Here is a 14,060-nt window from a genome sequence, read left to right on the forward strand (position 1 = left end):
AGCATGGCATCCCATGTGGGCACCAGTTCATGTCCCAGCTGCTCCCCAGCCAGCTCCTTGTGTATACCCTAGAAGTGGGGCAGCAGAGGATGGCCCCAATCCTCAGGACCCTGCACGCATGAGGTATTCCTGGAAGAAGTTCTGGCTCCTGGATCCAGGCCAGCTCAGCTCTGGCCGTTGTGATCACTGGGAGAATGAGCCAGTGGGTAGAAGATCTCTCTGTTCTCTGTAACTCTGCCTTTCAAGTACAAACAAACAAGTAAGCAAAGCGAAGTGTCAATAGAATGAACTCGGCCTTGGCTTCTTAGCCAACACTGGGGGAGGGCCCTGGCCCACCGGCTGAGGTGGGGCACAGCTGCTTACACCGAGAGGCCTGGCCCAGCCTTGGAGGAGCCCGACACCCCTCAGTCAAGCCGAGTTACCAGACCCCTTGCTCCCCGTGGGCAGCTCAGGTGGTCAGGGTCCCAGCCTGCCCTGGGCCAGTGGGATGGGGAGTAACCCTGAGGCACTCCGCAGTGGGTTTCTCAGGCCCCAGGAATGCTGAGCAGGGCCCTGGCCAAAGACACAACCCCCTGCCCGGAGAGGCAGCTGCAGGCTTCGGGCTCCTGGTCCCCCGGCAAGGAGGCCTTGGTGACTGCTGCTCTCGTCCCCAGCCCACAGGGAACAGGCCCCCTCGCTGGGAGCTGTTGAACTGCTTGAGGGAGCAGCTGGCCTCAGTGAGACCCCTGGGCCCCCAGCCAGCACTCCCCTTTCCCTTGTCCGTCTGTCCGGGCAGCTAGAAGGAAGGAGCTGAAATGGCCGTGAAAGCCGCAGTGAGCTTCCCGGCATCCAGCTCGGCTGAACAGGAACCACAAGCCCTTTGTCTGCCTCTTCCCGCTGCCCTTGCCCAGGCCAGCTGCTATTTGCCAAGGGCTTAGGTGGCCGTTCCGGCTCAGCTACCCCTTCCTGTGCTCGGAGGGAAATTCTCCCAGGCCACCCTCCTCCCATGGCCTGGGAGTGCCAGCCCTTGGCTGGACTATGCTGTGCAGGAACTGGGGGAAGGGGGTTAGTAGGCAGTGGGGTGTCGGCTGTGGGCACCTGAACCAACCTCAGTATGGTACAGAGTGGTACGTGGCTCAGAACTGGGCTGCCTGGGGTGGGGTCTGGCCTCATCCCCACTGCTCCGGGACTCAGGCAAAGTCCCGCCCTAGCTGACCATGTCCACGGTGGTAGAGTCGGGCCAGGAGCCATGCCAGCCTCAGGGTTGTGAGGTCTGGGGCTGGGCAGCATGGCCTGTGGGTGTCCTGGTGAGAACCTTCCAGGCAGAGTCCACCCTCCCGTGGAAGAGGCATGGGGCATGGCGTGCGATGCATTCCCCAAGGGTTCGCAGCCTCTCCCTTGCAAGGCCCTTGTGTCCAGCCTCTGCCCATGTCAGTGCCTCAGTTTTGGACTGGTGCCATCCTGTGGGTGACCGTCTGCCTGCTTGCTCGATGCCCATGCTGGTGGTCACGGAGAACGGCAGCATGCTGAGGCCCGTTTGTCCAGGGTCTATGGACAGGAACACAAACAGTGTTTCTGGACAGGAGGGCTTCCGGAGTGCTGCCAGAACTCCTGCCAAGGTCCCACTCAAGGTGGATGTGGCCAGGCAAGGCCCAGGTATAAGTGGGCAGGCTGAGAGCCTCAGACACTTGGCACAGGTGAGCAGGAGATGGGGAGTGCGTGCTGGTCCGTGGGACAGGGCTGTGGGGGGCGCATGCTGATCCGTGGGACGGGGCTGGGGGAATGCGTGCTGGTCCATGGGACAGGGCTGTGGGGGGCACGTGCTGCTCTGTGGGACTGGGCTGGGGGGGCGCGTGCTGGTCCGTGGGACGGGGCTGGGGGGGGCGCGTGCTGGTCCGTGGGACTGGGCTGGGGGGGGCGCGTGCTGGTCCGTGGGACGGGGCTGGGAGAATGCGTGCTGGTCTGTGGGACGGGGCTGGGACGGGGCTGGGGGGGCGCGTGCTTGTCTGTGGGACGGGGCTGGGATGGGGCTGGGGGAGTGCCTGCTGATCCATCTGCAGCCTGAATCGGAGCAGGGTAGAGAGGGCCCCTCATTGAGCAGGGTGTGTTCCAGGGCTACCTCAGACTTTGGGAAGTGTCGGCGTCAAGTGAGTGCAGGGTCCCTTGATTAAGATTGGCAGAGAATTTCCTAAGAGTGACATCAGAGGTGGCCCTGAGCTCTCGTCCCTCCAGGGCAGTGGTCCAAGCTGCCCACATGTGAGACTGGCCCCTTCTTCCGATGCCCTTGAGACCTGTGGGAAAGAAAGTGTCCCTCCCCCAGCCTCACTGTCTCTTCCCCTGCCAGACTCCTGCCCACCTCCACCTTGTGTGCCCACTGCCTGAGGCCTGGCCCGAGCCCCTCGAGCCATGCAGCGACTCCTGACCCTGCTTCTCCTCACTGGTTCTGCGTGCTGTGCCCAGGGTAGGTTCCCAGGCTCCAGGGGCTTCCCCCAGAGGGGCTAGAGGTGAGAGCTCACCCCAGCTCCCTGTGTCCTGCTCTGCTGCCCCCAGAGATGCAGGGCCCTGGCGGCGGCTCCTACTTCTACGTTCGGGGAGAAGAGCAGGGGGAGCTTCGGGGCATCCGGGTCTTCGTGGGGCTGCTGGGCCTCATCAAGGGGTGAGTGGCACACTGGCCTGCACTCTAGCTTCCCTGGGGCCCAGAGGGCAGGCTGGCCTCACATCCCTGTCTTCCCCAGCTCCCTGGCCAGCCCTGGCCAGGCCACCAAGGTCTGAGAGTGCTGGGAGTGCAGGCCCTGGGGAGGTGGTGCTCAGTGGGCAGACACCTGCTCAGGTGAGCCAGGCTGTGAGGGCTGCCACCTGCTGTCTTCCTGGGTGGCAGCTCTGCCCCACCAGCAGGCCATCTGTGCTCAGTGTTGCCTCACCCAGCAAATCAAGACTAGTGCACCCGGCTGATTTCAGAGAAACAAGGAATCCTTTCTAAGCAAAAATTTATTTATTTAAAAAGGCCGAATGGCAAAGAAAGAGGAGAGACAGAGAAGACGTTTTCCCGCTCGCTCATTCCCCACCCGGCTGCAGTGGCTGGGCCAGGTTGAAGCCAGGAGACTGGAACTCCCTCTGGGTCTCCCATGTAGTGGCAGGACCAGGTACTTGAGTCATCTTCCACTGCTCTCCCAGGAGCCTGAGTATGGGGCGGCCAGGGCGAGCTAGTGCCACTGTGCCGCAGCGCTGACCCAGGATCACTGGTTAGTGTGACAGTGGCATGTGGCTGCACTTTTGCCCTAAATGTTCATTTGCAGCTCAGCAGTACCGGGCAGAGGCCCTGCAACAAGATCGTCATTTATCTGAAATTCAAATTAAACTGAACCCGGGTCTTTTCTGCTGACTGTACTTGTAAGGCTTCTGAGAAGGCCAGAGCAGGACCAGGACACTGATTAGGACTAGCTAGGACCTCGGCCCCCAGAGGGCCTCCCGGGGCCACACCAGCACAGCGCAATCTGACTTGCTGGTCAGCTCCGGTCAGGGTCCGTCTCTGGTTCACTCAGCTCTCAGAACTCAGTGCAGCTGCTGTGGCTTCCCTCTGGGTGCACAGGGGAGGGGGATCCAGAGTGGGGAACAGCTGGGCGAACCAGGCATTGCCGCTCTGCAGCCACCCCGGGCCCGCCGGTGTTCTGGGGGACGAGGAGGCTGAGCCCGGCAGAGGCAGGGCTCCGAGTACTCCGCGGGGCCGGGCAGGCTGCCGCTGACCCCGCTCCTTTCCCAGCGTGCAGCTGCAATTCGGACGCCACTGGAGCGCGCGCTATGGAGCGCCTGGCGGCCACGCGCACGAATTCCTGCTGCAGGCGGGCGAGCGAGTGACCGCGGTGGAGGGCAGCGCGCGCGCCTGCATCCGCTACCTGCGATGGACAACCAGCAGGGGGCGCCAGGCTGCCTTTGGGAGCCCGGGCGGCCGGCTCTTCAGCTCCCGGGCTCCAGTCCCAGGGCAGCAACTGCTGACTGCCAACGGCCAGCACCGGTTCTTATGTCTTTCGGGAATCGGCTTTAAGTGGGGATTCGTCCAGGAGGCTCCCACCCCGGCGTCCACCGTAGCATCCACTCTGTCACCCACCACTGCTCCTAGGCCAGAGATCTCCCCAGTGTCCACCCTGCTGTCCACCACAGCCCCAAGCTCAGCGCCCACCCTTACGTCCACCCTGCCACCCACTGTGTCCCCCACCCCTGCATCTACCCTGCCATCTATGGTGGCCCTCAGCCCAGTGCCCATCCCTGCGCCAACTCTGCCATCCATGGTGGACCCCGGCCCAGCGCTCATTGCTGCACCCACCCTGCCATCCGCTGTAGCTCCCAACCCAGTGTTTCCTATGGCACCCCATCTTCCAGCTTTGTGCCCACCCCTCTGTTTACTCAGAGGACATGCAGCCCAGGCCCAGGGTGTGCCCTGAGTCCCTGCTGCTGGAGCCCTGCCCTCTGCCCCTTGGACCTGGACAAGCAGATGTCCTGGGCAAGAGGCTCTGATCCCCACGCTGAATAAAGCATTTGCCCCAGAGTGAGCCTGGTCCTTGTCAGTCCTGGGGTGAGGTGGAGCTGCCCCACCCCTAGAAGGAGTTGGGCTGTGTGGTCTGCCCCCTCCCACTGAGCACCCACCAGGGTACTCTGCTAGGATTCTGGGAACTCCTGTGCTGGCCTTGAGCCCTGGGACCTCTCATCCCCTATCTGGCATCTAACCTGCCTCTCCTCCATCCTGCCTGCCTTGCATAGCATGGACACTCGGGACACTGTCACTTGTCCAGGCTGCCTGGGGATCCTTGATGGTCCCTGATGCTGCCAGTCTGCACCCCCAAGTGCCAGCCCGACCGTGCCAGGCACAGGGGTTCATCAAGGGGAGGATCAGACCACACAGCCAGCAGGGTTTTTTTCCGGACTTTTCAAAACTTCTTCATGAACACCTGTGTTAAACGCTAACGCATCCCATGGCAAGTGTGAGGACAAGCCCAACTCTGAAGTGATGAGCCTCAGGCTGTCTGCCACGAGGTCACAGGTGCTGCAGGTGTGTGAGGTCACAGTGGTAGCGAGCTAGGGATTTCCAGTACAGAATAACAAAAACAGATGGCTTCCCCCAACCCCACTCATGGCATTGTTGGGATTTGTCTGCAGACCTTAGTTGAAGGGGCTGTCAATCAGTTTTGAAAAATAAGCTAAGGGGCTGGTGTTGTAGCAGAGTAGGTAAAGCTGCAGCCTGTGATGCTGTCCTCCTGAGAGGACACCTGTTCAAGTCCCGGATGCTCCATTTCCAATCTAGCTCCTCCTTAAATTGCCTGGGAAAGCCACAGAGGTTGGCCACGCGCTTGGGCCTCTGTACTCAATGTGGGAAACGCAGATGAAGTGTCTGACTTAAGCCTGGTTCAGGCCTGGACATTGTGACCATTTGGGGAGTTAACCAGTGGATAGAAAACCTCTGCCTCTCCAATTCTGCCTTTTATATAAATAAATACATCTGAAAAATAATCTAGGCTGAACTAAAACCAGAGAGGAGAGAGGTGCAGAGTGCACCCCAGGCAGAAGGAAGAGGGGTGGCTGTGTAGTCACCACCTCCCCTGGGGCTCAGGGCCACTTCAGTGTGAACCCAGTGCTGCCACTCACTACCTGCATGACCTGGGCTGAGCCCCCTGGCACTGAGTCTCCTCCCTTTGTTCCATTCTTGGACTTGCAAGAGCTGTTCTGAGTCGCCTCTGGCTCTCACCCTAGCCCTAGTTGACCCCTTGGCCACCACTTCCTCCAGAAAGGCTTCCCTGAAGCACACCCCTCCCCTAGGTCTCACTTCCGAACTGAGTGTCCGTGTTGGACTGCTAGCATCCTCATCTGTCCCCACACGGCAGCCAGCCCTGGGGTGCCCAGCCCTGTGTCATCATTCACCCCGCCCTGTCTCAGCTCTGTCCCCCGAATCCCAGCCTGGGAGTACACCCCATCCATGCCCAAGGACTACGCCTGCACTTGCTGGTCCCACAGAAGTTTTATTGCCCGGTGGGAATGGAGTCAGCACTCGACCCAGTTTCCCCCAAGCTTGCCCCTGGCAACTGGGCAGCTGCATTCATTGAAGGGTGTTGTTACAAGTTGGGGCAGGGAGCGACTCTGGGGGCAGTATGCCCCACTTAAAGCCGATATTCTTGAAGCCATTGAGAGCCAAAAACCCAAAGAAGCCCTGGAGCACCTCCCCATCCTCACTGGGAAAGGCGGAGAAGGGCTTGCCCACCGACTTGCCGAACTGCACACAGTGGTTGTGGTTGGTGCACACATTCAGCATCCAGAGCTTGAGCAGGTGCTTGCCGTGGACGGCCGTGATGTGTTCTCCAGAACTCAGGTGGAACTCCTGCATGTTCCGCCCCAGCGACCCATATGTGGCATCCCAGACACACCCAATCTTCACCTGGATGCTGGGGGACAGGCACAAGTCCCTTGGGCTGGGGTGGGGAAGCCCCTTGTCTGTGCCCTGTGACCCAGTCGCGAGATGGTTTTGCCCTCTGGACACTTAGCCTCTCCGGACTGTTTCTTCTTCTGGGACGTGGGTGGGGCTACTGGGGTGGTGGGGAGGGGCAGTGCCAGGTTGCCCGGACCTTCCGCAGGTGCCAGCGTGTTGCTATGTTCCAGAGCCCACCGTCCCTAGCCAAGTTCAACTTCCTGCATCAAATCACTAGCAACAGAGCAGGTCACAGGCCTGAGAGATGGGGGTTGGCCCGGCACCAGCTCCCAGTGCCCTCCCAACCCGCCCGGCTGGGCCTTACTCCGCACCTCCTCACCTGGGGCCGTCCAGAGCCTCCCCTCCCCCCCTCCACAGCTTGCCCCGGCACTCTGCTCTGCCCCCTTTGCAGCTGTCCCCGGCAGGAGCCCTGAGCTGGGACACCCCCATCTGAGGGCCACGCCCCGGGTTTCTGTTCCTGGTGACCCCTGTTCAGTCAGCAGTCCACTCTGCTCCTCAGCCCCTTTCCTTTTTGTCTCTGACTGGATGTGGAGTTGGCGGGGTGTATGGGGGTGCTCCCCACAGCCCCTTGAATATCCCAAAAGGCATTGGGCACTTTTGGGGAAGGAGCTAAGTTGGTGTTGGAAGGCAGTGGGAAGCTCCCCGACCCTCGAGCGTCCCAGAAGGCACAGTGGGGCTTCAAGGGGTGTTAGCAGGAGAGGCAGGCTGTAGGCTGGGTGAATGGGAGTTGGGGGTCGTGGGGGTAGTGACCCCAGGGCCACTCACCTCTGAATTTGGCCCAGAAGATTTGTCGTGATTCGAATCGCCCTGACCTCATTTTCATAGTCATCGAAGGTACTGAAAAACTCGCCTGCTTCGTGTCCGTATAGGACTACAAGGGTGAGAACCAAGGGGGGCCTGCCAGTCACATGGGGCAGGCATTGTTGGCAACTGTGTGGGGAGAGTGCCCACCAGAGGGATGGACCCACTCACCCTTGGCCCGAGAGACAGGGCTCCCCAGGAGTGCGAGGGCCAGCAGCAGGTACAGCAGCATGGTGTCCGGGGCCTAGCCCGAGGCTCTGGGGAGAAGCAGACAGGTGGGTGACCCAGCACGCAGCTGGCCATCCCGGCTCAGCCCTGTGCCGGGCCGTACCTGGCTAACAGTCTGTCCTGAGGAGTCATGCTGGGACAGCCTCCGTCTGCCCCTTTATACCTGCTCAGGCTTCTGGCCCTCATCCAGAAGGAACAAGGGCCACTAAGGCACCAGGAAGGAGCTGGGGGTGCTTCCTGGGGGAGTCCCCGAGCCATCCTGAAGGAGGCTCCCGGACACACCATGTTTGCTATCTTGGCCGTGCTACCTACGGGACCACACAGGGCTGGTGACAGGCACGACACTGTCACCTCTGGGCCGTCTCGTCAGCACCTGGGCTGACCTTAACTCCAGAGGCCTTCCTGAGCCCCACAGAATGGCCCAGAGCCCGCAGAAGCTCCGTGGGGGCCCGCTCACCCTGGCAGAGCTGGCCCCAGGACCACGCTTGCCTGTGGCGCTGCCTGCGGGCTGTCCAGAACCAGGCCTTGCCGGTCCCAGCCCAGAGAGCAGGTACATAGTCCTTTGCCTGCCCCCATGCCTGTCAGAGTGTGTGACAGAGGAGAGGCTGCAGAAACCCGGGCTGTGGCCCTCAGACTGGGTATCCCGGCTCAAGCCTGACCCCATGTGCTGGCTCTAGGAGCGGTGCTAAGGAGCTTCCAGGCTGTGGATGGAAAGGGCCCCACAGCAGCAGCAGAGCCGTAGGAGCTGGCCTGAGTCCCTGGAGGCAGGCAGCAACAAGGCGCCTCTCCAGGCACTGGTCTATGGAGTCTGCTGGGCGACCATCCGCCCCGTTTCCTGCTTCACCTCCTCACCCCGTGTGCAGGCGGCTGGACCAGCTTCAAGCCAAGACATTGGGCACTAGTCTGAGAAGGGCTCTGGAGGCATGGGGCAGGGGAGATGGGAATGCCTGGGGGTTGAGGGTGACGGGGCCTCTGGCCTCAAGAGTGGTTACAGGGCCGCCACTCCCAAACTCAATCCAAGTCCCTGCTCCCTTGGCACTCGGGGCTGCTCTGTCACTGTCCCCTGCCCCCAGCTTCCTCAGAGCCACAGGGCTGCTCTGAGTCCTGCCGGGCTCCCCAGGGCCAGGCAGCCAGGTGGGAGAGGTGGTTCTCTGGGAAGCACAGAGGCTAAATGACAGACACAGGCCCGGCACGGTCTGGGCTAAAGTCCTCGCCTTGAACACGCCGGGATCCCATATGGGCACCAGTTCTAATCTCGGCAGCTCCATTTCCCATCCAGCTCCCTGCTTGTGGCCTGGGAAAGCAGTCAAGGATGGCCCAAAGCCTTGGGTTCCTGAACCCACGTGGGAGACCTAGAGGAAGTTCCTGGCTCCTGGCTCAACAGGCCATTGCAGTCACTTGGAGAGTGAATCATCAGACAGAAGATCTTCTCTGTCTCTCCTCCTCTCTGTATGTCTAACTTTGTAATAAAAAATAAATAAATCTTTAAAAAAAAAAAAGATGACAGACACATCTGTCGGAAGGTAGCGAGAAGCCTCATGGCAGCCCTGCTGTAGGCACTGGTGGGGTCTCTACATGAGCAGGAGTTGGGAGCGGCCTTGCGTGTGCAAGTCACGCACCCCGAAAAGCTGGCCTCACTGGGGTAGCTGGAAGCTCGAGTGCTCACCACCTCTTAACATCGGTGGGAAGAATTTGTTTTGTGTGGCACATTCCATGAAATCCCCATGCTGCTGTGCTCCCAAAAAAAGTGCCACTGACCCACAACCACACCGATCCACGTACGTGTCCCTGTAGTGGCCCCGCTCAAACCTGACGTTAGCCAGGTGCCCCTCACCTCACCCCTCAGCAAACACAGCCCTGTCCATGGTGCTGGCGGAAGGTTCTGGTGGCAGGGAGGGGCACCAGAGGTGCTTCCAGAGGCCTTGGGCCAGGCCTGGCTGGCGCAGGCTTGGGTGCCCCCTGCAGCTGTCCTCCCAGCTCTCCTCCCCTTCCTGACCCCACTTTCCTAGGGGCACAAGAGGAAGCTCCTTCCCGGAGGTGGAACCTGAGTCCTTGGCCCAGCCCAGCGGCCAACAAAGGGGACTTGTGTTCCCATCCCTGCTCAGCCTGAGGGCCCTGTCCTGGACATCTTTCTAACTCCAGGCTGGCAAAGTTCAGGGCCCATGAAGAGGAGAGTCTATTTAAGCCGGGACTCCAGGAAGCAGCATCGCCAGCCTGGCTGGGGGAGGCATACACAAAGTGCCCAATAACAGGGCACATGTGTACGCTGCCAATGCCCCCACGCACATGTGAACAGGCACATCAAATACATACACGCATGTCCCCACACATGCTGGCTAGCCGCTTCAACACACAGGAGCACCCACACACTGGGCACAGCTGCTTGGCACCAGCTGTACACCTGGGGCAGTCCTGCATGCTGGCCCCAATCCCATGGCCCAGGAAGCTCAACACAGGCCCTTTGTCCCTTGAGAACCCACCTCCCCAGAGCCTACCGCAACCCTTGCTCCCGTCCCTGCCCCAGGTGCCAGAGCCCTGGCTCTGCCAGGATGCTGAACAATGCTGCCCTTTCCTCCCAGCTTTGGGGCCTGGCATGGCTGCCAGGGTGTTGGGCTCTGGTCTCCTTGCCCTTCAGACGCGAGGCTCAGGGACTTCATACTGGCACAGGCACTAGGCCATCCTCTTGCCGGAGCCCCCAGCCTCACTCAGGCAGTGCTGGGACAGAGTCATACAGGCAGGAATTAGCTCAGTGGTCCCCATCCTGTAAGAGCTGTTTCTCTGTTTCCCCAGAAATATTCACCGCTCTCCTGGGAAAAAGTGTCTTTGGGGCGGCTGCTGTGCTGTGGGTTAAGCCAGCACCCTTCGAGCACCATTTGGGTCCTGGTCCTGCATTCCAACCCAGCTCCCTGCTGCAGCCCTGGCAATGCAGCACCAGTGCTGGGGCCCTGGCCACCCGTATGGGGCACCAGCAGGGGCCCCCTAGCTTTGGCTGGACCCAGCCCCAGTCTTTGCAGCCATGGGGGAAAGTGGAAATCTGTCTCTACAGTCAGCCTTGAAACCAAATACATAAAATAGAAAAGAAAACCAGGGCATTTAACTCCACATCTTGCCTAACCTTTTGTGTAATTAAAATTTCCTTTAGTGCAAGTGTCAAAAATAAATGGTAACCAGAAGAAAAAATTGCTTTGGTTGTTGTTAGAACAGCTCATCAGTATGAAATTCTGCTCTGTTGTTGAACAGTTGAACACATACATCAAACAGGCCAGCAACAATAACGATAATTAAACTGCAACTTTATAGGCAAAACAAGAGAGGGAAATCGTTTTGTCTTTGGCCTTTTTAACCACAGCAGTCAGGCACGCGCGGCTAAGCGCAGGCGGAGCTTTCTCAGGGCAGGCACGCCTGAGCGCGTGCGAGTGGCCTGCAGGCGACGCCCACCGGGCCTGGAGGCCAGAGGTCACAGGTCATGGTGGCCCTTCGAATTTGAATTTTATTGTCTTTAAAATTTAATCTTGCCCTTTTTTGCCTCCTCATAACCCTCTGCTGCCTTCCTCTTCGGGGCATCTGTCCCGTCAGCCTCACCGTCTTCAGCTGCCGGCTGGCCTGCAGCTGCCTCAGGGGTGGCCGCCTGCTCCCCATTTTCCTTCCCGGGGCCCCCCGTCCTCCCTCCACCTCCCCCCATCTCATCGTGCTTCTCTTCTCGGCCCTGGATGTTGGTCGCAGGCCGGTGTCCAGGCAGACACCGTGGACTTGGGAGCAGCGAGGTTGGCGGCGGTGAGTGGGGCCCCGGGCTCCCGTGCCTGTGTCCGGTGGCTCCATGCGTTTCCGCCGCTGAGTCTCACCAGCCACTCCGGCCTGGTGGCCATGAGCCACAGGCGGCCATTGCCAGGGGCCTGGCGGCGCCCAGCAAGGCCCATTCCCTGCGCAGGAGCAGCCTCCCTGGGGTCCTGTGTGAGAGTGCCCGGCTTAAGTGCTGGCTCCAAGCCCTGTCCCACTTGTGCAAGGCAGCAGGTGGTGGCTCCAGCAGGGGAGCTCCTGCGGGCAGTCCTGCGGGCAGTCCTGGGGGCAGTCCTGGGCTGAGTTCTGGCTCCTGGCCCTGCCCAGCCCCGACTGTTGCAGGCGTTTGGGGAGTAGACCAGCAGGCGAGAGTGGGCTCTTTCTGCCTGTCTCTGTCTCCCGTGGATGAATGAATGAAGAAGTAATTTTCAAAGGCCGACATGGGAATGGGGTGTGGCTGTGGAGGCACGGGCTCTCTGAAGGTGGCGGCCTGCTATGACCCGCTCTCCTGGCCTCCGGCTCTCCTGGCCTCCCCGCTCTCCTGGCCTCCCCGCTCTCCTGGCCTCCCCGTCCCGGCACAGGGCTGTGCCTCCCCTCCCGTCCCCCGCACAGGGCTGTGCCTCCCCTCCCCTCTCCCCTCAGGGCTGTGCCTTCCCTTCCAGACCCCAGCCCTGCTGGATGGAATGGAACTAGGAAAAGCACAGCCTGAGGCTCTACTCATGAACCTCCTTTCTTCTGTTTTTTTTTTTTTTTTTATGAATTTCAAAAAATATTTGAAAGGCAGAGAGAGAGAGAGAGAGCCAGCCCTTCCATAAATGCCCCGCAACAGCCAGGAACCCGGAACTCTATCCTGGCTTTCTGTGTGGGCACAGAGACCCGTGGACTTGGGCCATCTTCCAGTGCCCTCCAGGTGACTGGGCAGGGAGCTGGGTCAGGAGGGGGCAGCCAGGACTCAAAGCAGGCCCTCAGATGCCGGCGCCATTCTAGTTTGACTCACTGCCGCACCAGGCCACAGACTGGCATTGCTGCCCTGGCTTAGCTCAGCATGCTTGCATGTTGGCAGCTGGAAGTTTGCTCCTTACGGATCTGGGCACTCTTGTGACGCACAGGGTCTCTGCTTTGTAATCTAGCACTGTGCTTATCTATGCAGAACTGCGCCTGTGCTAGCTCGGGTCAGTGTGTGATCAGGGGTCTCCAGGCATGAATGTTGTCAGGTGCCCCCACCCCACACTGCTGTCCCCCCAAATCCCTGCGCCCTGTGAAATGGAGCATGTCCCGGTGCGTGGGGCGCACCAGCTAGCTCACGCAGTCATCAGTCGAGGAGGCTTGCAGGGTTCCCCACCAATATGTGGTATTCTCTGTTTTGGTTTTATCTTTGAATGATGTGAGGTCGAGTCGTGTCGTGTGGCTCGTGGCTCACCGTCCCGTGGCTCGCCGTCCCGTGGCTCAACGTCATGTTGTTTGCCGTCCGTGGCTCGTGGTCCTGTGGCTCGCCATCCCGTGGCTCGCGGTCCCATGGCTCGCCTTCCCGTGGCTCACTGTCCCGTGGCTCGCCGTCCCGTGGCTCGCCTTTCCGTGGCTCACTGTCCCGTGGCTCACCGTCCCGTGGCTCACTGTCGTGTTGTTCACTGTCCTGTGGCTCGCGGTCCTGTAGTTGGGCCAGTTCCTGAATTTATTGCCATGATGTTGCGCTACCTTGGAGATGTGAGCGTGTGACTGAACTGGCTCTGAATCTGGTTCCTGTTAGCACATGGCTGCCTAGGAGTTCCTTCCATTCTGCAGGTGGTCATTTTATTCTATGAAGTGTCTTTTATTAGACAAAATTTCACATTTGTAGTGAAGTCCAATTTTTTGCGGCCTGTGCTCTCTGGTGTTGGAGTCACGGAGGGTGTTGGGCTTGGCAGGAGGCTTGCAGCCACAGCAGGAGCCTGGATGCGCAGCTCGGCTCCGGGCGCTGCTTCCTGCTGAGCAGCATGCCATGTTTCGGGTGACTGGGTTCCTGTGACCCACGTGAGAGACTGTGACTTAGTTGCCAGCTCCTGCCTCTACCCAGCCCAGCCCTGGCATTCCGAGTGTTTGTGAAGGGAGTTAGCTTGCCCTTGTCTCCTCTCTCTGCCTTTCTAGTCAATCAATAAATTTTAAAGAAAAATCATTGTGGGGTCAGCATAGCTCAACTGCCTCATACTCTGCCTGCAATTACCAGCATCCCATATGGGCGCCAGTTCTTGTCCCGGCGGCCCCACTTCCCATCCAGCTCCCTGCCTGTGCCCTGGGAAAGCAGTGGAGGACGGCCCAAAGCCTTGGGACCCTGCACCCACATGGGAGACCCAGAAGAGGCTCCTGGCTCATGTCTTTGAACTGGATCAGCCCCATCCATTGTGAACCATCGGAGTGTGAATCAGCAGATGGAAGATCTTTTTCTCTGTCTCTCCTTCTCCGTATAAACCTTTCTTTTAAATGCAAACAATTTTTTAAAATCCTTATTTAAAAAAAATCACTGCTAAGCTATCATTGTGAAGTTTTTTATATATTCTAACAGTTTTAAACTTCTAGGTCTTACATTTATATCTGAACCATTTTAAATTTTATTTGAGAGGAAGTGAGTGTGAGGACAAGCATCCCATCCACTGATTCATTCTCCAAATGATCACGCTGGACAACCAAAGCAGGAAGTGGGAACTCCACCCAGGTCTCCCATGGGAGTGGAGGGACCCACCACTTGAGCCACCACCTGCTGCCTCCGGGGTGCATATTACTAGGAAGCTGGAATCCAAATGGAGCTGGGTCCTAAAGCCACACCCTT

At 59.5% G+C, this 14,060-nt stretch overlaps 2 protein-coding genes across 2 annotated transcripts; one reads left to right on the forward strand and one right to left on the reverse strand.

Moving 5' to 3' along the window:
• Positions 1 to 2,272: 2,272 nt before the first annotated feature.
• On the forward strand, positions 2,273 to 5,727 carry LOC121167882 (prostatic spermine-binding protein-like). The gene is made up of 4 exons (XM_040997584.1): positions 2,273 to 2,440; positions 2,530 to 2,635; positions 3,740 to 4,313; positions 5,722 to 5,727. Exons 1-4 carry the CDS (start codon positions 2,386 to 2,388, stop codon positions 5,725 to 5,727), a joined length of 741 nt encoding a protein of 246 aa, XP_040853518.1. The 5' UTR covers positions 2,273 to 2,385.
• Positions 5,728 to 5,977: 250 nt separating this feature from the next.
• LOC121167921 (zymogen granule protein 16 homolog B-like) lies at positions 5,978 to 7,614 on the reverse strand. The gene is made up of 4 exons (XM_040997644.1): positions 7,584 to 7,614; positions 7,424 to 7,509; positions 7,217 to 7,322; positions 5,978 to 6,407 (listed from the first exon to the last, which is right to left on the reverse strand). The coding sequence occupies exons 2-4, from the start codon at positions 7,482 to 7,484 to the stop codon at positions 6,065 to 6,067; spliced, it is 510 nt and encodes a 169-aa protein (XP_040853578.1). The 5' UTR covers positions 7,485 to 7,509; positions 7,584 to 7,614; the 3' UTR covers positions 5,978 to 6,064.
• Between the last annotated feature and the right edge of the window lie 6,446 nt (positions 7,615 to 14,060).

The sequence above is a fragment of the Ochotona curzoniae genome, unplaced genomic scaffold (assembly GCF_017591425.1).
Source record: "Ochotona curzoniae isolate NIBS_2020 unplaced genomic scaffold, NIBS_Ocur_1.0 patch433, whole genome shotgun sequence".
In the NCBI taxonomy this organism is placed as follows: domain Eukaryota; kingdom Metazoa; phylum Chordata; class Mammalia; order Lagomorpha; family Ochotonidae; genus Ochotona; species Ochotona curzoniae.